Source organism: Polyodon spathula, chromosome 6, assembly GCF_017654505.1.
Source record: "Polyodon spathula isolate WHYD16114869_AA chromosome 6, ASM1765450v1, whole genome shotgun sequence".
Classification (NCBI taxonomy): domain Eukaryota; kingdom Metazoa; phylum Chordata; class Actinopteri; order Acipenseriformes; family Polyodontidae; genus Polyodon; species Polyodon spathula.
The window spans coordinates 75,746,272-75,770,119 of record NC_054539.1 but is presented as its reverse complement, the minus strand read 5'-3'; the positions used below and the strand labels follow the sequence as shown (position 1 = coordinate 75,770,119).

General features: G+C 41.2%; 1 protein-coding gene across 3 annotated transcripts in view; it reads left to right on the top strand.

The window, feature by feature from the left end:
* Window positions 1–23,848, top strand: part of LOC121317641 (serine/threonine-protein kinase D3-like) — an 86,511-nt gene that overhangs the window by 52,941 nt on the left and 9,722 nt on the right. For 2 of the 3 annotated variants that reach the window (XM_041253786.1, XM_041253787.1), the window contains exons 5-11: window positions 20–177; window positions 1,294–1,486; window positions 2,700–2,777; window positions 3,449–3,626; window positions 4,323–4,446; window positions 6,997–7,074; window positions 18,724–19,000. In XM_041253786.1, coding sequence (XP_041109720.1) covers window positions 20–177; window positions 1,294–1,486; window positions 2,700–2,777; window positions 3,449–3,626; window positions 4,323–4,446; window positions 6,997–7,074; window positions 18,724–19,000 — 1,086 coding nt within the window. The remainder of the gene's footprint in view (window positions 1–19; window positions 178–1,293; window positions 1,487–2,699; window positions 2,778–3,448; window positions 3,627–4,322; window positions 4,447–6,996; window positions 7,075–18,723; window positions 19,001–23,848) is intronic. The other variant, XM_041253788.1, reaches the window with a different exon arrangement.

Here is a 23,848-nt window from a genome sequence, read left to right as displayed (position 1 = left end):
AATGTGTACATTTTTGTAGGGTGTGGGCTGAACTACCACAAACGCTGTGCCTTTAAAATACCGAACAACTGCAGCGGAGTGAAGAAGAGGCGCTTGTCGAATGTCTCCCTGCCAGGACCTGGGCTGCCTGTCCCAAGACCTGCTCCCATTGAACACACAGCAGTGTGCATTGAGGAGGTATGAAACACAGAGTCCAATACAATACTGCTCCCATTGAACACACAGCAGTGTGCATTGAGGGGGTATGAAACACACAGTCCAATACAGTACTGCTCCCATTGAACACACAGCAGTGTGCATTGAGGAGGTATGAAACACAGAGTCCAATACAATACTGCTCCCATTGAACACACAGCAGTGTGCATTGAGTGGGTATGAAACACACAGTCCAATACAATACTGCTCCCATTGAACACACAGCAGTGTGCATTGAGGAGGTATGAAACACACAGTCCAATACACTGCTGCTCCCACTGGGGAGGTATGAACCAACTGCTAAATCACAAGAGAGTCAGTATATTGCTCACCTTACTGCATTTACAATTATCAGTTAACTTGAAATGGCCTAAATAAAAAAAAAAAAAACATTTACTGAGTAACTGTTATACGCTCCATAATTGTAAATAATATTGTTTTATAATAAATGTGGTTATTGGAATAAAACATAGCTACAATGTTGACGGGTCTGCAGTGGGTAGCTATCCAGCAGCACTGGTTACAGTATCGTACTGAGCTGGATTCATGGGTTTGCAGCGACCCTGAATTTCTAAAAGAATACTGTGATGAAACTGACGGGTTTCATTTGTTGTATTGTTGTTGTCTGTAGCAGAAAAAACCTACTAGAAAGTGTATTTTGAGAAGTGAAAGCATGTTTGTCATGCAGGTGGTACAGCAGACTAGATGCACTTCAGTGATACTGGAACTCACTTTGATAGCAGATACAAGTAACCCTCTTTCTATCCAATGAACTGTCAGAAAGTTAAAAAAAAAAAGAACTTCCCATTCACAAGTCCTTCAGCTTGAGTGCTTTGCTACATAATGCGATTCCATGACTAATTTTGATACGATGATGACACTCATTCAATCCTGGCGTGCACTCGAGGGTATTAAAACGGTGCAGGTGGAAGTGAATAACGTCTGCTAAAAGGGACAAAACAGAGGAGTGAGATTAACGTGCATTAAAAAAAAAAAAAATCTCCCAAAAACTGTATGTGTTAGTTTCAGATTAACTGTGATTAATTGGCAACTCTAGTAACTTCCTTTACACAACCCTGTTTGTAAACCATTCTTCAGCAGCGCTCTCTCCAAGAGGCTGGCAAGCGCATCCCTTCCTGGAGTGGCCGTCCCATTTGGATGGAGAAGATGGTGCTGGGGCGGGTGAAGGTTCCTCACACCTTCGCTGTGCACTCCTACACGCGGCCCACAATCTGCCAGTACTGCAAGCGCCTGCTCAAGGGCCTCTTCCGCCAGGGCATGCAGTGCAAAGGTAGGCATCACCATCCACCTCGCTGGCTTAGCAGCACCCACCTGTGCTTTCTGACAGGAGAGAGTGCTGCCTAATGAACAGCCTGAAGCCCCTGCCTGCACACACAAGGCTGTGTTTAATGTGGAGCATACAGATATATTTATTCATAGTCTTCTGACTATGAGAACCTGGTCTTGCATTAATCATTCTGATCCTTTTGTTGGCAAGTGTGGAACTGCTGACATAATGGTAGTTACTCGTGCCTGTTTTGATACCTGCGCAGTAGTAGCTGCTCTGAGATCACTTTGAACTGTGAACAGCAGGAATCCACGACCAATCTGGGCTGGAGATAAAGTTCAGTGTTTGAGTCTTCATATGCTTTTCATTCAGACCCACTCGCTTTATCAAAAGGGGTCTGGATTGAAGAGGTAACAGTTTCATCAGGTCAGAAACACACCAGGTGAAAAGTCTGTGTTTAACTCTAAGCTCAGTGTGGTTACAAAAGTGGAGTAGAATCCCAAAGCAGTTCGGAATGTATTTGCTGAAAACAAAGTCAAAACCGGTTCTTGTATTAAGAAGGCCCGTTCTCTGTTTGTAGTTCTGTTATGCAACAGTACATTGTGAGCATGCTGTGGGGGTAAGCAGTGTGGATCAAACACACTGAAGCTCATTTGATACTCTATACAGGTGTGTGTGTGTGTGTGTGTGTGTGTGTGTGTGTGTGTGTGTTGTGTGTGTGTGTGTGTGTGTGTGTGTGTGGTGTGTGTGTGTGTGTGTGTGTGTGTGTGTGTGTGTGTGTGTGTGTGTGTGTGTGTGTGTGTGTGTGTGTGTGTGTGTGTGTGTGTGTGTGTGTGTGTGTGTGTGTGTGTGTGTGTGTGTGTGTTTATTTTCAGCTTGAGACATACCAGTAAGATTTTAGTTACCACTTTACACAGTAACAGCATGGAATGCCATTATGTTGATATTGGTGTGATATTAAATACAGAGCACTGAGCAGGCTAACTCCCCTCATTCCAGAGCTAACAGGCTGCTAACACACCGGATCTCGGCTCCCTTCAACACATTATTATTATTATTATTATTATTATTATTATTATTAATAAATCATCTTGCCCACAGTTTTTCTTTAAAACCATGTATCTACACCTTTCTCTTTTTAACTTTATTTGTTTATATATGTATTTATTTTGTTTGTGTATGTACTTATTTATTCATCTTATTATTTTATTTTTAGATTGTAAATTTAATTGTCACAAACGCTGTGCATCCAAAGTCCCCCGAGACTGTCTTGGTGAAGTTTTCTTTAATGGAGGCAAGTACATTTCTGTTTGTAGGCTATGCATGCCAGGCTTGCTTGGAGTTGCTGTTCCGGTCAGTGAAATGTCCCAGTGCAAGCTCTGAGTGATACCCAGCCCAAAGCAATTCATTTCCTAATTGGTCAACACTAACGTTTTTCCAGGTCTTTAGCCCTTGATGATTTAAAGACAGGTATGAATCCTGCAGGATTGTGGCTATACAGGACCAGGGCACCCCCTCCCCCTGCTCTAGAGCTTACAGGAAGCATTGCTTTCTCTCGTGCTTCTTGCTCCACACAAGCCCAATAGGATAAACAAGTGTGTTAGTGAGAAAGCTGAAGGCTCCTTCCCAACAGTGCTTCTGTTTCCCGACTTAGCCAGTGTTGGGGAGAATCACAAGTTGAGTTAGTTAAGATCCTGTTCCCTATCCCATTGCTTTGAGAACAGTCTGTGTCTGACTAACCTTGGAAGCAATGGGATTGGGATTATGCAGCCAGTGCAACTTTCATTACTCACCTGTGCTTGTGCATCGGAACATAAAGCAAAGCACAGGACAGCCAGTGCTGGATACAAAGAGCATTTCAGAACCTCAGATTGCATTGGGAGAGCCGTGCCAGTGAACATGTACTGTGCTTGTGGATCCAGCACAGTCGCTGGCTTATTTCCTTCTGTGTCCCTCCATCCTTAGAGCCTGCCAGCCCAGGACCGGACTCCGAGCAGCCCATGGAGATGGAGAGCGGGGACGTGAGCAGTGACTGCAGCAGAGGGCTGGACGACCCGGAGGAGCACTCCACCCCCGAAGACAAGATCTTCTTCATGGATTCTCCTGATCTGGACGGGGAGAAAGATGAAGTGAAGACGATAAGGTACCAAAGAGCCCTTATCAAGAGTAGGGTTCAGTTAGACACATTGGGGATTATGAACCATGTACCACAGGGAAAGAGTGGAAATGCTTTCTGTTTCCACTGGCAGCAGGCCAAAGATCTCAAACTTTCAGTTTGAAATTTAGACAGAATCTTTAACTACTAAATATAATTAAGTGTGTGTGGGTGGGGTGGGGGGGGGGGGGGGGGGGGGGGGGGGGGAGACAGTTAAGATGCAAACAAGCGACAGTTAATTCTACTATGATCGATTTATATTGGTAGTAGAAGGGATTTATAAATGGTAATAGCATTAAAATGTTTTTAATTTTCTGTAAAGTCCAGCTGCAGATTTTAGATTACAAAGGGAACGGGCAGCCCCGGTTTTATTAGAATGAGATGAGGTTTGAGATTTATAGACTGTTTTCCAGGTTCAGAACGTGGAATCTATGAATAGTTAAAATGACTCAAATTCCTCTGCACTAACCTTCTCCTTTGTAAGTTAAATATTTTTTGCTGTAAATGATTTATTATTATTATTATTATTATTATTATTATTATTATTTACATTTATTATTTTTGTAAACACTATCACACGCACAGAACAGAGTTGTTGTAATGTTTGACAAACAGTTGTAATTGAAACTCTGCGCCTGCTTTGAGGCTTCATTGACTTGATCCAGTTCCTCTCTTCTCTGGTAGTCCTTCTACAAGCAGCAACATCCCTCTGATGAGAGTGGTACAATCCATGAAGCACACGAAAAGGAAGAGCAGCACCATGGTCAGGGAGGGGTGGATGGTGCACTACACAAGCAGGGACAACTTGGTAAGAGCCTCCTCTAATATCTTGTTTAACAAGTATTGTAGTCCTATATAATGCAAAATGTCATGGGTTTAAGCCTGACCAAAGGACATGGAGGTAATGCAGCCAAACTTACTGGAAACTGGAGTGGAAAACCAAGAGTGTCTCATGAGTGTGCACTTGAGATGAGTGTGCACATGAGTGTTCAATGTCAAAGTTAGTGGCGTGGATTCCAAAAGTGACAAGTGCTCTATTTTTCTTTTCTGAAAAGAGAAAAACAAATAACTATATAATACTTGCCAGCACTTCAGTTGAATTCCTCTGTGGTTTATTTCAAACTGTGTTGCTTCAACGGGCGTTTTTCTTCTTTTCTCAGTAAAACCCTTAAGCAGATGTCTGGTCAGACAGTGGTTTATTCCAAGTTTAATGTGTGTGCATTGTTTCATGTCACAGCATTGTTGCATCTCACAAGGTAAACCATGAAATCCCATCTATGTTTAGTGCTCTCACTTTGTTTGGTTTTAGCAAAGAGCTAAGTTAGTCATCTTAGCATCATGTTTTCTACTACAGGTACTATGAAGATGCATTTGCTGCTTGTGGGCAGTGCTGTTTTTGTGTGTAATGTTTGCACGACCTCATAATACGTCAGCTGATTAATGACCTCACAGCGTCTCCATAGCAATATGTCAACAACAAGAGAAGTAGAACCATCCAACTGCAGTACTGCGAGTTGCCTTTAGAGGGACCTGAACCCCCTGAAATAGTCACAATTTTATTTTACATAAACTGTGATAGTGATTGACAAAAACAATTAAGAAACAGGCCAGAATAGCTTAGGAAAATGTGACATCTAGAAACACCTAAAGCCTCAAATCCCTGGATTTCTTGGCTGTTTTACCCTATTGTAAGTTTTAGAACTGAAACAGGTGCTTTGTATTGTGTACTGTGCTCTGTATGTCAGTGCAGGATTGTGACTGTGTGTTCTTGTGTGCTGTGTGTGTCAGTGTAGATTTGAGTGTTCTTGTGTGCTCTGTGTGTCAGTGCAGGATTGTGACTCTGTGTTCTTGTGTGCTCTGTGTGTCAGGGTAGGATTGTGTGTTCTTGTGTGCTCTGTGTGTCAGTGTAGGATTGTGTGTTCTTGTGTGCTCTGTGTGTCAGTGTAGGATTGTGTGTTCTTGTGTGCTCTGTCAGTGTAGGATTGTGACACTGTGTTCTTGTGTGCTCTGTGTGTCAGTGCAGGATTGTGACACTGTGTTCTTGTGTGCTCTGTGTGTCAGTGCAGGATTGTGACACTGTGTTCTTGTGTGCTCTGTGTGTCAGTGTAGGATTGTGTGTTCTTGTGTGCTCTGTGTATCAGTGCAGGATTGTGACTCTGTGTTCTTGTGTGCTATGTGTGTCCAGTGCAGGATTATGACAGTGTTCTTGTGTGCTCTGTGTGTCAGTGCAGGATTGTGACTCTGTGTTCTTGTGTGCTCTCTGTGTCAGTGTAGGATTGTGTGTTCTTGTGTGCTCTGTGTGCCAGTGTAGGATTGTGATTCTGTGTTCTTGTGTGCTCTGTGTGTCAGTGTAGGATTGTGTATTCTTGTGTGCTCTGTTTGTCAGTGCAGGATTGTGACTGTGTTCTTGTGTGCTCTGTGTGTCAGTGTAGGATTGTGTATTCTTGTGTGCTCTCTGTGTCAGTGCAGGATTGTGACTGTGTGTTCTTGTGTGCTCTGTGTGTCAGTGTAGGATTGTGTGTTCTTGTGTGCTCTGTGTGAGTGCAGGATTGTGACTGTGTTCTTGTGTGCTCTGTGTGTCAGTGTAGGATTGTGTATTCTTGTGTGCTCTATGTGTCAGTGCAGGATTGTGACTCTGTTCTTGTGTGCTCTGTGTGTCAGTGTAGGATTGTGTATTCTTGTGTGCTCTGTTTGTCAGTGTAGGATTGTGTGTTCTTGTGTGCTCTGTGTGTCAGTGCAGGATTGTGACTCTGTTCTTGTGTGCTCTGTGTGTCAGTGTAGGATTGTGTATTCTTGTGTGCTCTATGTGTCAGTGCAAGATTGTGACTGTTCTTGTGTGCTCTATGTGTCAGTGCAGGATTGTGACTGTTCTTGTGTGCTCTGTGTGTCAGTGTAGGATTGTGTATTCTTGTGTGCTCTGTTTGTCAGTGCAGGATTGTGACTGTGTTCTTGTGTGCTCTGTGTGTCAGTGTAGGATTGTGACTGTGTTCTTGTGTGCTCTTGTGTGTCAGTGTAGGATTGTGTATTCTTGTGTGCTCTGTTTGTCAGTGTAGGATTGTGTGTTCTTGTGTGCTCTGTGTGTCAGTGTAGGATTGTGTGTTCTTGTGTGCTCTGTTTGTCAGTGTAGGATTGTGTGTTCTTGTGTGCTCTGTGTGACTGTGTAGGATTGTGTGTTCCTGTGTGCTCTATGTGTCAGTGCAGGATTGTGATTCTGTGTTCTTGTGTGCTCTGTGTGATGGTGTAGGATTGTGTGTTCTTGTGTGCTCTGTGTGTCAGTGCAGGATTGTGATTCTGTGTTCTTGTATGCTCTTGTGTGTCAGTGCAAGACTGTGACTCTGTTTTCTTGTGCCTGTTTTAGAGAAAGAGGCATTACTGGAGGCTGGACAGTAAATGCCTAACTTTGTTCCAGAATGACACCGGAGCCAAGTACTACAAGGTAAGAGCTTGCTTGTCAGTGCTTTCTGATGCTTTGAGATACTGGCTTCATACTCACCAGTATTTAAACACTGTAGGCTAAACATGACATTGATCTCTGACCTAATGTAGCGGCTGAATTGAGGCCATGTGACTCTTGTGTTTCAGAGGTATAGAGGTGTAGTCACTTTGGGGTTAGTGTATTCTGTGATTTTCAAAATGAAGTTCTGTATCCTATCCAGTATAAAGGAACTATCACTGCGCACACTTTGAGATTATCAAAGAGTGGAATAAATAGGACATGTGTCTGTGTTAATGTGGACTGAAGGAGAGGCATTGGCAGGAGGATCTAAGCAATGTTTTGCTTCTATTATGCTGAGTTATTCATCTATAAAAATATTTGCAGATGTGTGTTGAATGCTGAACAACACACAGCACTTGTATCAAAACCTAAACTGGTATTTAATCTAAACAAGATGCCAGCATCACTGGCATGTGTTTAACTCAGTGTTTACCAATGGGAGTCCTGCTTATTGTTTGTTAACCAAATATACTGGGTTTATTTGATAGTCATTTTTACTCACCTTGGCCTTGCTAATGTGCTACAGTCGGCACTCACATACCTGACACTATAAAATTTTGACTGATTGCTGTATCTGATTATTTCATTCTGGCCCATTCCTACCCTTGTCTGTTTTTTCAGGGAACACAAAAAAGATGCAATGTCAAAAAAACATAGCCGAAAGGACTGTGTTTTAAAATAAGTAGGCTTCCATTTAGATGTACTGTAGTTGGTTTTGTTGGTACAGTACTATATTTTCAACAGAAGTGTTTTAGTTCAGAACGATGTGATTCTGAAAATATACTTTGACAAAAGAGACACATGTGGACTGTAATACAGTACTTACTTTTAAATCCGGTACGTATTGTAGCAGTGTGTAAAATTCCCAGTTAATGACCCAACAGCAAAATGAAATCAAAATGTTACTGTGACAGAAGTACAATGATTCTTGGTTGTAAATCTCCCTCCCAATCTGTGAGGACACTAAGCAGCGAGAACAGAGTTCCTTGAACAGACTGGTCTGACAGTTCTTTCCCAGGGTTCAAGGGAAGTCGGCCAGCCTGGAAGGGGGCGAGACTCTGTTGCAATAATGCATTGACCCGGAAGGGAAACGACGTGGCAGACGCAGACTGGAGAGGCGGTTGCACTCGTTTACCAAGGGGTCATGTGTGACAGCATAAAAGGGGACGGAGAATCATAATCTGTTCCTTCGCTTTGGTTTAATGTGTGTAGAACACAGAAGACAGTAAAAGTAACACAGAAAGTAAAACCGTGAGTGTTTTCTTTCTTTGTAATTGACTTGTCTTGTCTTATACGTTACTAGACAGCTAACACAGTTCTGGAGCTGGGCCAGCACAAAACCGGACAACACTGCATCTTTGTCACAAATATAAACCTGTATCACCACCACGAGCACTACTGCACGCACCCAGGACTGGTGACCGTGTTGGTACTATTATGGGATGGATATTGTTTATTATTTGGGACTGTCTGTTCTTGTTATATACCCTGTGCACTTTGGTGTGTACTGCCGGGGAACTATGATCGCTAAAGATAAAAAAAAAAAAAAACGCACAAAAACACACCAGTTTCCAGAATGAAAACAGTATTCAAAATTGCAGAATATAGTGCTCCTTAAGGCCCTGATGTCACAGTTCACTTGCAAATGAAAATGCACAAAAACAACTAAAGATCACAGATTAAAAAAGATACATCACAGTATCTAAAACTGTTTAACGATTAACTTTTTTACATTATCGTAGCTGGTCTCGTTCACTTTGTTTCTGCTGCATTTTCATCATGTGAAACTGGAGGAAGCGCTGTGTAACTGACAATAAAGATTTGGCATGGGAGAAAAAAAACAAAACAAAAAAAGATAAACAAATACATTGTGACATTGAAGAGATGAGCTGGAAATCACGTGTGATGGGTAAGTGCATTCATTTGTTATATATATATATATATATATATATATATATATATACACACACACACACACACACACACACACACACACACACACACACACATATATAATGAGGACTGATTTTATTCTTATACGGGGCAGTAAAACGTGACTGACGTGTATCTGGGTAACGGATATCTGAGTGCTGACTGGATTGGTTTTATTTTAACTGAAATGTGTTGTAACGTATATCAGCTTGTCTTTTTTTGAAAGGCTTGAAAGCCAAGTGTACCATTTTCTTGAATTAGATTCTGTTCATTTCATATGACACAGGTTTTGTTTTGAGCTTTGCCAACAGTCATTCAGCAAAGAGCATTTTCAGATTGTAAAGATCAGCCCAGGTTAACACCCCCACTCTGTGGATGAGCTGTAATATTGCAACTGTTTCAAATTAATCAGGTCTTCACCTGTTATGTAATGTGCTCAATCTAACAGTACGCTTAACTCTGACCTGTAACTTAAGATGGCTGCCCAGTTGGGGTCATGTGACTTGCTTGAGGATGACAAAGACCTAATGCTTGAGTTATGATTCTCTCAGCTAATGTGTCTGCGATGTGCCCACAGAGTCAAATGTATAGAACATGTAACGTGTAATTACAGAAACTGGGCTTATAACATCATGTTTGACCTTTATAATAGTCATTAATTTATCAATAAAGTTCCATTACAGATGTTATCAAACAAAAATGCACTGTTTCATTGCCTTGTTGTTGTAACCTCTGAACATATGAAAGATACAGATCTTATTCACATATTCATTTTATAAACCATTTGATCCAATCCCCCTGGAGATGCTGTGCTTTTGTTCACAGAAACACCAATTTCTAGTTAATTAATCAAAGTTCCAGTGATGATTGCCAGTCACATAGTAGCCTTTTACTTTTCAGATAAAGGAGAACCTTAGACATTTCAGATAAAGGAGAGAGGGAGGAAAGACATAGGTCAGTCACAACAGAGACACAGTGATGAGAAATATTATATACCATGTATATAATATATAACAAACCATGGTGTTTATTCTCTACAGTTTATGGGCTTAGAAATTGGACATACCTCTAGGAAAGGAGGGAATAGAGATCGGTTTCTCTTACAAAGAGAGGCTTCGTGGGTCCATAGGTTGCTTTAAAGCCCCTGCGGGATCGAATGAGGAATTATCCTTTGCCCCTTTCCTTTAATTGGGCCATTAACTTTTTCTGAATTGATGCTTTTTTGAACTGATACTTTTTTTAATTGATACTAATTGATTTTAATTGTTTAATTTTTTTTAAAATTTATATCCTGTTTTCGTATTGAGTGTTTTTCAAATGTATGTTCACTGTGTGTTTTTAATCACTGTATACAGGTGAACTGATCTGTTAACTGTTAATTGTTAATTAAGTGGAAACCATATAAGTGATGCTGTGTTCTGAGATTCCTTCTACTGAGGAAGGCAGTTTGCTAAGACTCGTCTGCAGCTCCGTTCTGAATCAGGGTGGATATAAAAGATTTTCTTAAACCAAAATGAAATAATGAAGGAATATTAATTGTACTTTTAAGTGCTTGGGACTGGTTTTTAGTGGCGAGTGTGGGTCATTCTTTATCAATTCATTGTTTTTTAGTAGAAAGTGTGGGTCGTTCTTTATCAATTCATTGTTTTTTAGTGGAGAGTGCGGGTCGTTCTTTATCAATTCATTTTTTTTTAGTAGAGAGTGCGGGTCGTTCTTTATCAATTCATTGTTTTTTTAGTGGAGAGTGTGGGTCGTTCTTTATCAATTCATTGTTTTTTTAGTGGAGAGTGCGGGTCTTTCTTTATCAATTCATTGTTTTTTAGTGGAGAGTGCGGGTCGTTCTTTATCAATTCATTGTTTTTTTAGTGGAGAGTGCGGGTCGTTCTTTATCAATTCACTGTTTTTTAGTGGAGAGTGTGGGTCATTCTTTATCAATTCATAGTTTTTTTAGTGGAGAGTGGATTGTTCTTTATCAATTCATTGTTTTTTAGTGGAGAGTGCGGGTAGTTCTTTATCAATTCATTGTTTTTTAGTGGAGAGTGCGGGTCGTTCTTTATCAATTCATTGTTTTTTAGTGGAGAGTGTGGGTCGTTCTTTATCAATTCATTGTTTTTTAGTGGAGAGTGTGGGTCGTTCTTTATCAATTCATTGTTTTTTTAGTGGAGAGTGCGGGTCGTTCTTTATCAATTCATTGTTTTTTTTAGTGGAGAGAGCGGGTCGTTCTTTATCAATTCATTGTTTTTTTTAGTGGAGAGAGCGGGTCGTTTATCAATTCATTGTTTTTTTGTCCCTGCTCCTCCACGTGAAACAGAATAACTATCTGGATGTAGCGATCCTTTCTCTTTGAAAAGAATATAAACAGGACTAAAGTGAAACAGGTCAAAACAGGAAATATAGGTGTCTGCTGCAATTGAACTGGAGAGATTTAAAATACAGCCAAAGGAACATCGTAATGACTGGACAGAGATAATCGTGTACTTATTATTTACAGCAGAGGCAAGTGGGCCAAATTCACAGAGTCTTAACTGCGGCTTTGTGTTGTGGGTCTGTTGATCTCTCTCTCACACACTCACGCGCACGCACACGCACGCACACAGGTTTTATTCCTATACTTGTGGGGACCTGTCATTGACTCTCACTATATTTCTATTTACTATTTCTAACTTCAGTCAGAGAGAACTCCACACAGGGTGAAATTCGACAACAAACTAAATATTTCGGCACTTTTAATTTTTTTTTTTAAAGTTCTTAAGAAGGTGTTTTACAAAGTGGGGACGTCCCCACAACATAGTTTTTGCAGGAGTTACTCACACGTCTGTAATTTGTACAAAGGCACTGATGGGCTCAGGAGCAGACAGAGAGGCGCTCGCTATAAGCGCCACAGGCCATGTAGTGGGAGGCTGCATCCAGCAACCTTTACTCACACTCATCAATGAGTAGCTTCAGAGCAGAACCAAGGCTTAAGAGTTCATTTCAAGTCATTAATACTGTAAAACATGAACTCTGGAGCAGCACTGGGTCATTAATACTGTAAAACATGAACTCTGGAGCAGCACTGGGTCATTAATACTGTAAAACATGAACTCTGGAGCAGCACTGGGTCATTAATACTGTAAAACAAGAACTCCAGAGCAGCACTGGGTCATTAATACTGTAAAACATGAACTCTGGAGCAGCACTGGGTCATTAATACTGTAAAACATGAACTCCGGAGCAGCACTGGGTCATTAATACTGTAAAACATGAACTCTGGAGCAGCACTGGGTCATTAATACTGTAAAACATGAACTCTGGAGCAGCACTGGGCCATTAATACTGTAAAACATGAACTCTGGAGCAGCACTGGGTCATTAATACTGTAAAACATGAACTCTGGAGCAGCACTGGGTCATTAATACTGTAAAACATGAACTCTGGAGCAGCACTGGGTCATTAATACTGTAAAACATGAACTCCAGAGCAGCACTGGGTCATTAATACTGTAAAACAAGAACTCCGGAGCAGCACTGGGTCATTAATACTGTAAAACATGAACTCTGGAGCAGCACTGGGTCATTAATACTGTAAAACAAGAACTCTGGAGCAGCACTGGGTCATTAATACTGTAAAACATGAACTCTGGAGCAGCACTGGGTCATTAATACTGTAAAACATGAACTCTGGAGCAACACTGGGTCATTAATACTGTAAAACATGAACTCTGGAGCAGCACTGGGTCATTAATACTGTAAAACATGAACTCTGGAGCAGCACTGGGTCATTAATACTGTAAAACATGAACTCGAGCAGCACTGGGTCATTAATACTTTAAAACAAGAATTCTGCAGCATCACTGGGTCATTAATACTGTAAAACACGAACTCTGGAGCAGCACTGGGTCATTAATACTGTAAAACATGAACTCTGGAGCAGCACTGGGCCATTAATACTGTAAAACATGAACTCTGCAGCAGCACTGGGTCATTAATACTATAAAACATGAACTCCAGAGCAGCACTGGGTCATTAATACTGTAAAACATGAACTCTGGAGCAGCACTGGGTCATTAATACTGTAAAACATGAACTCCAGAGCAGCACTGGGTCATTAATACTGTAAAACATGAACTACGGAGCAGCACTGGGTCATTAATACTGTAAAACATGAACTCTGGAGCAGCACTGGGTCATTAATACTGTAAAACATGAACTCTGGAGCAGCACTGGGCCATTAATACTGTAAAACATGAACTCCAGAGCAGCACTGGGTCATTAATACTGTAAAACATGAACTCCGGAGCAGCACTGGGTCATTAATACTGTAAAACATGAACTCTGAGCAGCACTGGGTCATTAATACTGTAAAACATGAACTCCGGAGCAGCACTGGGTCATTAATACTGTAAAACATGAACTCCGGAGCAGCACTGGGTCATTAATACTGTAAAACATGAACTCGAGCAGCACTGGGTCATTAATACTGTAAAACATGAACTCTGGAGCAGCACTGGGTCATTAATACTGTAAAACATGAACTCTGGAGCAGCACTGGGTCATTAATACTGTAAAACATGAACTCTGGAGCAGCACTGGGTCATTAATACTGTAAAACATGAACTCTGGAGCAGCACTGGGTCATTAATACTGTAAAACATGAACTCCAGAGCAGCACTGGGTCATTAATACTGTAAAACATGAACTCTGGAGCAGCACTGGGTCATTAATACTGTAAAACATGAACTCTGGAGCAGCACTGGGTCATTAATACTGTAAAACATGAACTCTGGAGCAGCACTGGGTCATTAATACTGTAAAACATGAACTCTGGAGCAGCACTGGGCCATTAATACTGTAAAACATGAACTCTGGAGCAGCACTGGGCCATTAATACTGTAAAACAAGAACTCTGGAGCAGCACTGGGTCATTAATGGGTCAGAGTTCATGTTTTACAGTATTGTTTAACCCCCCAAACTTACCTTCGCTTCACTACGAATGCTGCTCCAGATTGTAAACCACAGAGGTATTAATAGATGAACCCTGTTTTTCACCACAGACATGTGGGACGTCTTGTGATCTTAACAAATGTGACAGCGTGGGAAGGTGAGGTGACAAGTAGATGCAACCTTTCATTCACCACATGGTGAATCAACACAGTTTCATCAAACCTTTGTGATTCATCGTTCTTGTAAACCTTTGTGATTGACCGTTCCTGTAAACCTTTGTGATTGACCGTTCATGTAAACCTTTGTGATTCATCGTTCCTGTAAACTTTATTTTCTGGTAGCAGGGCAACAGCAACAAGCAGGGCAGAAAGAGCCCGATGATTGTGTAATTCAGGAAGCGCCTGTTCTGTCACAGTACTTGGCTCAGCTTTGTTTCCTGTACCTTTGCTATATTTGCTGTTTTTTTTACTCCAATGACAGTCTGCATGTCTCTGTGTGTGATGGTATAGTAAACTCCAATGACAGTCTGCATGTCTCTGTGTGTGATGGTATAGTAAACTCCTCTAATGACAGTCTGCATGTCTCTGTGTGTGATGGTATAGTAAACTCTAATGACAGCCTGCATGTCTGTGTGTGTGATGGTATAGTAATCTACTCTAATGACAGCCTGCATGTCTCTGTGTGTGATGGTATAGTAAACTCCTCTAATGACAGCCTGCATGTCTCTGTGTGTGTTGGTATAGTAATGACAGTCTGCATGTCTCTAAACTAATGACAGCCTGCATGTCTCTGTGTGTGTTGGTATAGTAAACTCCTCTAATGACAGCCTGCATGTCTCTGTGTGTGATGGTATAGTAAACTCTAATGACAGCCTGCATGTCTCTGTGTGTGATGGTATAGTAAACTCCTCTAATGACAGCCTGCATGTCTCTGTGTGTGATGGTATAGTAAACTCTAATGACAGCCTGCATGTCTCTGTGTGTGTTGGTATAGTAAACTCTAATGACAGCCTGCATGTCTCTGTGTGTGTTGGTATAGTAAACTCTAATGACAGCCTGCATGTCTCTGTGTGTGTTGGTATAGTAAACTCTAATGACAGCCTGCATGTCTCTGTGTGTGTTGGTATAGTAAACTCTAATGACAGCCTGCATGTCTCTGTGTGTGTTGGTATAGTAAACTCTAGTGTCAGCCTGCATGTCTCTGTGTGTGATGGTATAGTAAACTCTAATGACAGCCTGCATGTCTCTGTGTGTGTTGGTATAGTAAACTCCTAATGACAGTCTGCATGTCTCTGTGTGTGATGGTATAGTAAACTCCTCTAATGACAGCCTGCATGTCTCTGTGTGTGTTGGTATAGTATACTCTAATGACAGCCTGCATGTCTCTGTGTGTGTTGGTATAGTAAACTCCTCTAATGACAGCCTGCATGTCTCTGTGTGTGTTGGTATAGTAAACTCTAATGACAGTCTGCATGTCTCTGTGTGTGTTGGTATAGTAAACTCCTCTAATGACAGCCTGCATGTCTCTGTGTGTGTTGGTATAGTAAACTCTAATGACAGCCTGCATGTCTCTGTGTGTGATGGTATAGTAAACTCCTCTAATGACAGCCTGCATGTCTCTGTGTGTGTTGGTATAGTAAACTCTAATGACAGCCTGCATGTCTCTGTGTGTGTTGGTATAGTAAACTCTAATGACAGCCTGCATGTCTCTGTGTGTGTTGGTATAGAAACTCTAATGACAGCCTGCATGTCTCTGTGTGTGTTGGTATAGTAAACTCTAATGACAGCCTGCATGTCTCTGTGTGTGTTGGTATAGTAAACTCTAATGACAGCCTGCATGTCTCTGTGTGTGTTGGTATAGTAAACTCTAATGACAGCCTGCATGTCTCTGTGTGTGATGGTATAGTAAACTCTAATGACAGCCTGCATGTCTCTGTGTGTGTTGGTATAGTAAACTCTAATGACAGCCTGCATGTCTCTGTGTGTGTTGGTATAGTAAACTCTAATGACAGCCTGCATGTCTCTGTGTGTGTTGGTATAGTAAACTCTAATGACAGCCTGCATGTCTCTGTGTGTGTTGGTATAGTAAACTCTAATGACAGCCTGCATGTCTCTGTGTGTGTTGGTATAGTAAACTCTAATGACAGCCTGCATGTCTCTGTGTGTGTTGGTATAGTAAACTCTAATGACAGCCTGCATGTCTCTGTGTGTGTTGGTATAGTAAACTCTAATGACAGCCTGCATGTCTCTGTGTGTGTTGGTATAGTAAACTCTAATGACAGCCTGCATTTATCTGTGTGTGTTGGTATAGTAAACTCTAATGACAGCCTGCATGTCTCTGTGTGTGTTGGTATAGTAAACTCTAATGACAGCCTGCATGTCTCTGTGTGTGTTGGTATAGTAAACTCTAATGACAGCCTGCATGTCTCTGTGTGTGTTGGTATAGTAAACTCCTCTAATGACAGCCTGCATGTGTCTGTGTGTGTTGGTATAGTAAACTCTAATGACAGCCTGCATGTCTCTGTGTGTGTTGGTATAGTAAACTCTAGTGTCAGCCTGCATGTCTCTGTGTGTGTTGGTATAGTAAACTCTAATGACAGCCTGCATGTCTCTGTGTGTGTTGGTATAGTAAACTCCTCTAATGACAGTCTGCATGTCTCTGTGTGTGATGGTATAGTAAACAGCTCCAATGCTCTGTGTGGAACAGTGTTTCCTGATTCAGCTAAGTGAAGCAAACACAAAAAAGTGATTTTATAGAAACAGAAAGTGAATGGAAAATCTGTCATCTCAGGACCACCGGACAATGAAAGGCTGTCATCTCAGGACCACGGGACAATGAAAGGCTGTCATCTCAGGACCACGGGACAGTGAAAGGCTGTCATCTCAGGACCACAGGACAATGAAAGGCTGTCAGGCTGTCCTCAGGACCACAGGACAATGAAAGGCTGCTCAGGACCACAGGACTGAAACTGTCACCTTGGACAATGAAATATTTCAGGACCACAGGACAATGAAAGGCTGTCAAAGGACCACGGGACAGTGAAAGGCTGTCATCTCAGGACCACGGGACAGTAAAAGGCTGTCATCTCAGGACCACAGGACAATGAAAGGCTGTCATCTCAGGACCACAGGACAATGAAAGGCTGTCATCTCAGGACCACGGGACAGTGAAAGGCTGTCATCTCAGGACCACAGGACAATGAAAGGCTGTCACCTCAGGACCACAGGACAATGAAAGGCTCTACTGTCATTTGGAAATATATTTCAGATAATTAAAAAACAATGAAATAAAAGCAAATCGGCAACAATGCTGAAGTAATGAATTTAAAATAATAATAATAATAATAATAATAATAAAAGTAATAATAATAATAATAATAATAATAATAATCTAAAAAAGAACATTCACAGATTTTACACAATTTTTTTCTTGTTTGCAATCCTAAAATGGGTGGTTCAATATTGAATTTGCATTCACTTTTCTCTATATCACAATCCACTTGGCTTTATCTGAGCCTGTAAATGACCTTTCAACTCTGCCGCCCCATGTTATTCAGGTTGTTACTACGGTGATGGCAGAGTTCAAAGGTCTTAACATCCTGTGAAGTCTTTGCAATCAGGAAATACTGAAAAGAAGATAATTCCAGCTGGATGCTGGAAGCTGATGCAGAGGACATGATTGAAATCCAGAATTGGAGCAACAGAATGAAAGAGATTGCAAACATTATGAAAAGGTTACAGAAAGGGCAACAAAAATACACTTAAAGCATTTACAACAAGAAGCAGAATACTACTCCCTGTAGCATAGTGTGTTTAAGAAGTGGCAGAGCAGACAGAAGTGACACAGGGACTTCAGCAAAAAGCCAGAGATAGGTGCATCTGCCCAGACACCAGGGGCCTGTAAACACAAGGGCAGTCACGTTGTTCATTGAAAATCTCCTTTGCTGGGCTTGGATTTCACAAGCTAGTCCCCTGTGGGTAATATTATTTGACATGGCTTTAGATTTTATAGAAATCAGAACCAGGCCTTTACTAGACGGTCATATGGTCTTGAGTATAGTCTACAACCTTTCAAATACATATACTGTATGTTGTATTAAGAAGGCAACTAATAGTCCTGATTTTGCTAATAAAAATCATGTATTTCTTTCTTAAGACAGCTGTGTTTGTTCTAGAAGTGAAACTTGTCCACACTGTATTTTGAGGGGTTTTAGCAGCTGTGTTGTTTTTTTTTGCATTGGGGTTTTACCGCCGACCCTTGGTCTCAGCCAGGGATCCCCCCTGTGGTATTTCTGTCAAGTCGCTCGTTTCTTATCCACTAGTCAGTGTTTTACTTTGCTCACAAGCCCACTTGCTTGGCTTCATAACTACCTCTTATGTTTGTTTGTTTTTTTAATTAAAGGTTTGAGCTGTGTCTTTTCAATTATAATATAGAGCATTTCAAAAAGCAGTTTGTAGTAGTCACATGTGTAACTTTCAAACCACAAGAACTTCATTTAATACATTCACCACAAGTGGCAAGGAAGTCGGACAAACTGAAGACTGTCTTTACTTTGCAGATGGGGAGGGCAGGTTTAAAGTAAACCCACCTAACTCTTATCTAAAGGGGCTGTGCACAGTTTGCTGAAGCAGTTCCCTGCAGCTCACGCAGTGATAAGGACTTTTCGATAACTTCGCTGTTTCTTTCACTTCATGAACACAGACAAGCTTTTGATTCCTGCTGGTTTTTTCTGCAGGAAATTCCCCTCTCAGAAATCCTCCAGGTGGACTCAGCTCGGGACTTTACCAATCTGGCACAGAGCAGCAACCCTCACTGCTTCGAGATCATTACTGACACCATGGTGTACTACGTGGGAGAAAGGAATGGAGGGAGCTACCAGAACCCTGTGCTGGCTGCCTCAGGAGTGGGCTTTGAGGTGGCCCAAAGCTGGGAGAAAGCCATTCGACAGGCACTCATGCCTGTTACCCCACAGGCCAGCATGGGCACTGCAGCAGGACAAGGAAAAGATCACAGTAAGCAGCCATGGTTTTGATTTCCAACAGCCAGAAGGGTGAATTGTAAGGCTCATTTAAACTTGGATGCAGGGCAGTACACATCTTTGCACTTACAGTTCATACTATGAGTTAATCCTGCTGTAAACCTGATGAGTTTTCTATTCTTTTAAATACACTTTTATTTCTTTTTTTGTGTAAGGGGAACCTTTTATTGCTATAAAGACAGATTTAAGGCAGTGAATAACACAAGAAAAAGGGCATTATATTTATTTATCATCTCTTTCAAAGATGTGCTTGCTGGTACTGTAGCATGGAGTGTTTATGGTAACTTTCCTTCACTGTATTGAGAGGAACAGTAGTTACAAGCGCCAAGTTATCATTGAGAACTGCAATAGACTCTCTATACAGCGAGGATAGTTTACGTATTTTCAGGGTATTGGTGCAGCAAAAGTAAATCAGCCAAAAACACCAGTTCATTTTTAATTTGTAGTTCCCAACACCCTTAGGTGAAATGTAGAAAAAAAAAAAAAACTCAATACCTGTCATACAGTAAGAGAAATTAGTCAACAAAGTAAGGTAAAAATGTCCTTCTCCTTGTTTTTCTCTTGTATTTTTGCAGACCCCAGACACTTTTATCCACACATTGTATGTATATTATACGACATTCGAGTTTAATGACAATTAACTTGTTTTGTCAACATGGAAATATACTAGGGAATGCATTTATTGTGACATCTATGTCATTTATGTTAATTTATTTATTTCTGTTTTAAAATGAATCATTTGCCTGCAAAAAAAATTAAATAAATAATTAAATATAGAAAAAGGTCTAGAATGTGTGGGATTTGAAACTATAACCTTCAGTTTGCAAGCATGTTGCGTTACTGTCAGCGCTGCACGATCAGATGAAAAAACACGCAGTATTTTGAAAGATGAACTCAGCCAGCTGAGACTTCTCGGGACTTACATTTTGGAGATTTTTTTGGAGATTTTTTTTTTCGAGTCATCCCATCATTCTGACAAATGTTGGTGTACTGTCTGTGTAATGATCATTGTGGTCCCTATTGGCGCAAAGAAGTACGGTTTCCTCTCCATATTGGTTGATGAGAGTAACGCTATTTTTGGTCCCAACTGGACAAAAAGGATTAGCCATGATGAAGGGTAGCCTATATAGTTGGTAAAAGTAAAACATAAAAAAATAAACACATTAATAAATATTGAAATGAATGAATACATGAATGAATACAAAGACATTTCTTTCTTTATCTTGATATTTATTTCTTTTTCACTGTCAGATATAAACACTGCCATTTAATATTGTAAGAAATAAAAATAAATACTCAACAGTTCTTGTTCAATTCTATATTGTTGAGGATTTTTGCACATAATGGCCGTCGTGCTTTAATATATTTTTATTTTTAAATTGTTTAAAAATATATTGTAACGACCCGGACAAATGCTTTGTTGCAGGGCTTGTTGTCTGTTCAGTTTGTCTCGTCTGTTGTTTATATTTTACATGTACTGTAAGGGGAACAGGTCATGTCATTACTTAGCATGGGAAGTAATAGCTATAGCTGCAGGGTGCATGCAGTGCACTCCCTCACTAGTACAGTACAGCATCCTGGACTTTGTCTTTGATTTGATACACTCCTGTAATAGCTATAGCTGCAGGGTGCATGCAGTGCACTCCCTCACTAGTACTGTACAGCATCCTGGACTTTGTCTTTGATTTGATACACTCCTGTAATAGCTATAGCTGCAGGGTGCATGCAGTGCACTCCCTCACTAGTACTGTACAGCATCCTGGACTTTGTCTTTGATTTGATACACTCCTGTAATAGCTATAGCTGCAGGGTGCATGCAGTGCACTCCCTCACTAGTACTGTACAGCATCCTGGACTTTGTCTTTGATTTGATACACTCCTGTAATAGCTATAGCTGCAGGGTGCATGCAGTGCACTCCCTCACTAGTACTGTACAGCATCCTGGACTTTGTCTTTGATTTGATACACTCCTGTAATAGCTATAGCTGCAGGGTGCATGCAGTGCACTCCCTCACTAGTACTGTACAGCATCCTGGACTTTGTCTTTGATTTGATACACTCCTGTAATAGCTATAGCTGCAGGGTGCATGCAGTGCACTCCCTCACTAGTACTGTACAGCATCCTGGACTTTGTCTTTGATTTGATACACTCCTGTAATAGCTATAGCTGCAGGGTGCATGCAGTGCACTCCCTCACTAGTACTGTACAGCATCCTGGACTTTGTCTTTGATTTGATACACTCCTGTAATAGCTATAGCTGCAGGGTGCATGCAGTGCACTCCCTCACTAGTACTGTACAGCATCCTGGACTTTGTCTTTGATTTGATACACTCCTGTAATAGCTATAGCTGCAGGGTGCATGCAGTGCACTCCCTCACTAGTACTGTACAGCATCCTGGACTTTGTCTTTGATTTGATACACTCCTGTAATAGCTATAGCTGCAGGGTGCATGCAGTGCACTCCCTCACTAGTACTGTACAGCATCCTGGACTTTGTCTTTGATTTGATACACTCCTGTAATAGCTATAGCTGCAGGGTGCATGCAGTGCACTCCCTCACTAGTACTGTACAGCATCCTGGACTTTGTCTTTGATTTGATACACTCCTGTAATAGCTATAGCTGCAGGGTGCATGCAGTGCACTCCCTCACTAGTACTGTACAGCATCCTGGACTTTGTCTTTGATTTGATACACTCCTGTAATAGCTATAGCTGCAGGGTGCATGCAGTGCACTCCCTCACTAGTACTGTACAGCATCCTGGACTTTGTCTTTGATTTGATACACTCCTGTAATAGCTATAGCTGCAGGGTGCATGCAGTGCACTCCCTCACTAGTACTGTACAGCATCCTGGACTTTGTCTTTGATTTGATACACTCCTGTAATAGCTATAGCTGCAGGGTGCATGCAGTGCACTCCCTCACTAGTACTGTACAGCATCCTGGACTTTGTCTTTGATTTGATACACTCCTGTAATAGCTATAGCTGCAGGGTGCATGCAGTGCACTCCCTCACTAGTACTGTACAGCATCCTGGACTTTGTCTTTGATTTGATACACTCCTGTAATAGCTATAGCTGCAGGGTGCATGCAGTGCACTCCCTCACTAGTACTGTACAGCATCCTGGACTTTGTCTTTGATTTGATACACTCCTGTAATAGCTATAGCTGCAGGGTGCATGCAGTGCACTCCCTCACTAGTACTGTACAGCATCCTGGACTTTGTCTTTGATTTGATACACTCCTGTAATAGCTATAGCTGCAGGGTGCATGCAGTGCACTCCCTCACTAGTACTGTACAGCATCCTGGACTTTGTCTTTGATTTGATACACTCCTGTAATAGCTATAGCTGCAGGGTGCATGCAGTGCACTCCCTCACTAGTACTGTACTGCATCCTGGACTTTGTCTTTGATTTGATACACTCCTGTAATAGCTATAGCTGCAGGGTGCATGCAGTGCACTCCCTCACTAGTACTGTACAGCATCCTGGACTTTGTCTTTGATTGAATACACTCTGAAGACAGCTCTTCTTGCTGTGTTGCTGTGCCCTGTAGTTACTGCTTCAGCATACAGCGCATTGTGAAATTAGCAGCCATTAAGATGAGCGATTAAACAGACACCTCAAGATTAGCTCAAATGAATGAAATGCAAACACATTACAGTATTTGTGTCCAATATAAATATAGGACAAGGTTATTAATGACTCTTTCCTTTCCCCACCAGTGTAATGGCATGTCTATACCAGTGACTATGGCCATGAGTTATTAAACGCACATTGTACAGCATAATTGAGGGGACCTTGGTCACAAGATAAATCTAGTGAGTATTTGTTCTCAACACTGAGTCCCTTTTAAATCTGGATAATTTAGCCTGTGGTCTTTGTATCTATTAAACCTATTTGCACAACTAATGCAACCACATGATTAAGAGCAAGCTGGTAGAGGTACATAAATGCAGTACTATATGTACTCATGTGCTGTTCTTTAAGCTGCATTTCTGTCATTTCTTACAATGATTCAAATGGCAAATTTTATACTTTCGCATTTGAAGGCCATGTGAAGATGTCTTTGTCTGATACTGTCTTTAGTATGCGGTGTGTGGAATATACATACACCACACCACACCACCCCCACTTTCAGCTAACAGTGTGGACTGATTTGCAACCCTAATGACATGGTATGCCACTCCAGGTGCTAGCAACGCAGCCTGCACCCATCCTGTAATCACACAGAACTTCACATTGAAGAAACTCTTTCATGTTCCAGGTGCTGGCCTGCATGTTATCAGATACAAGCATTAATTAAATGCTTAATACAGAAAAGCAGCTAGCTAGTAAAGTCCCGCCTGAAGGCACACGTTTCAGAAATTATATTTCATAACTAAATTGGGTATGGGTTGAGGATTTAACAACTGACCGTGAAACAAGTTACACTAGACCCCCCTTAATCCTTGCAGATTGGGACCGATTTGAGCCCAAATTAGTGAAAAACATGGATTAGCCCAAATTGAGTTTACTGTTTGGGAAGTTAGTAGACATAGTTGGGTAACCCTTGGCCCCCATGGGTTTTACAGTTGTGCCTGTTTGCTTGGTGCTGGCCAAGGTTGCCCCAGTTGTTTCTTCTAACTTGGCTTGTGTTTTTGATATCTGAACTTTAAATGGCTGGGGAGTTTTGATAAATTGTGTTTTTTCACATTTCCAGTGTGTTTTTGTTTCAGATATCACTCCTTTTTTCACTTAATGGATAATAACGCAAATACACATTACGGGAATAGCACAATTGTTCAACCGTTCTGAGGCAATGTATTGGTGTCTGGATAGA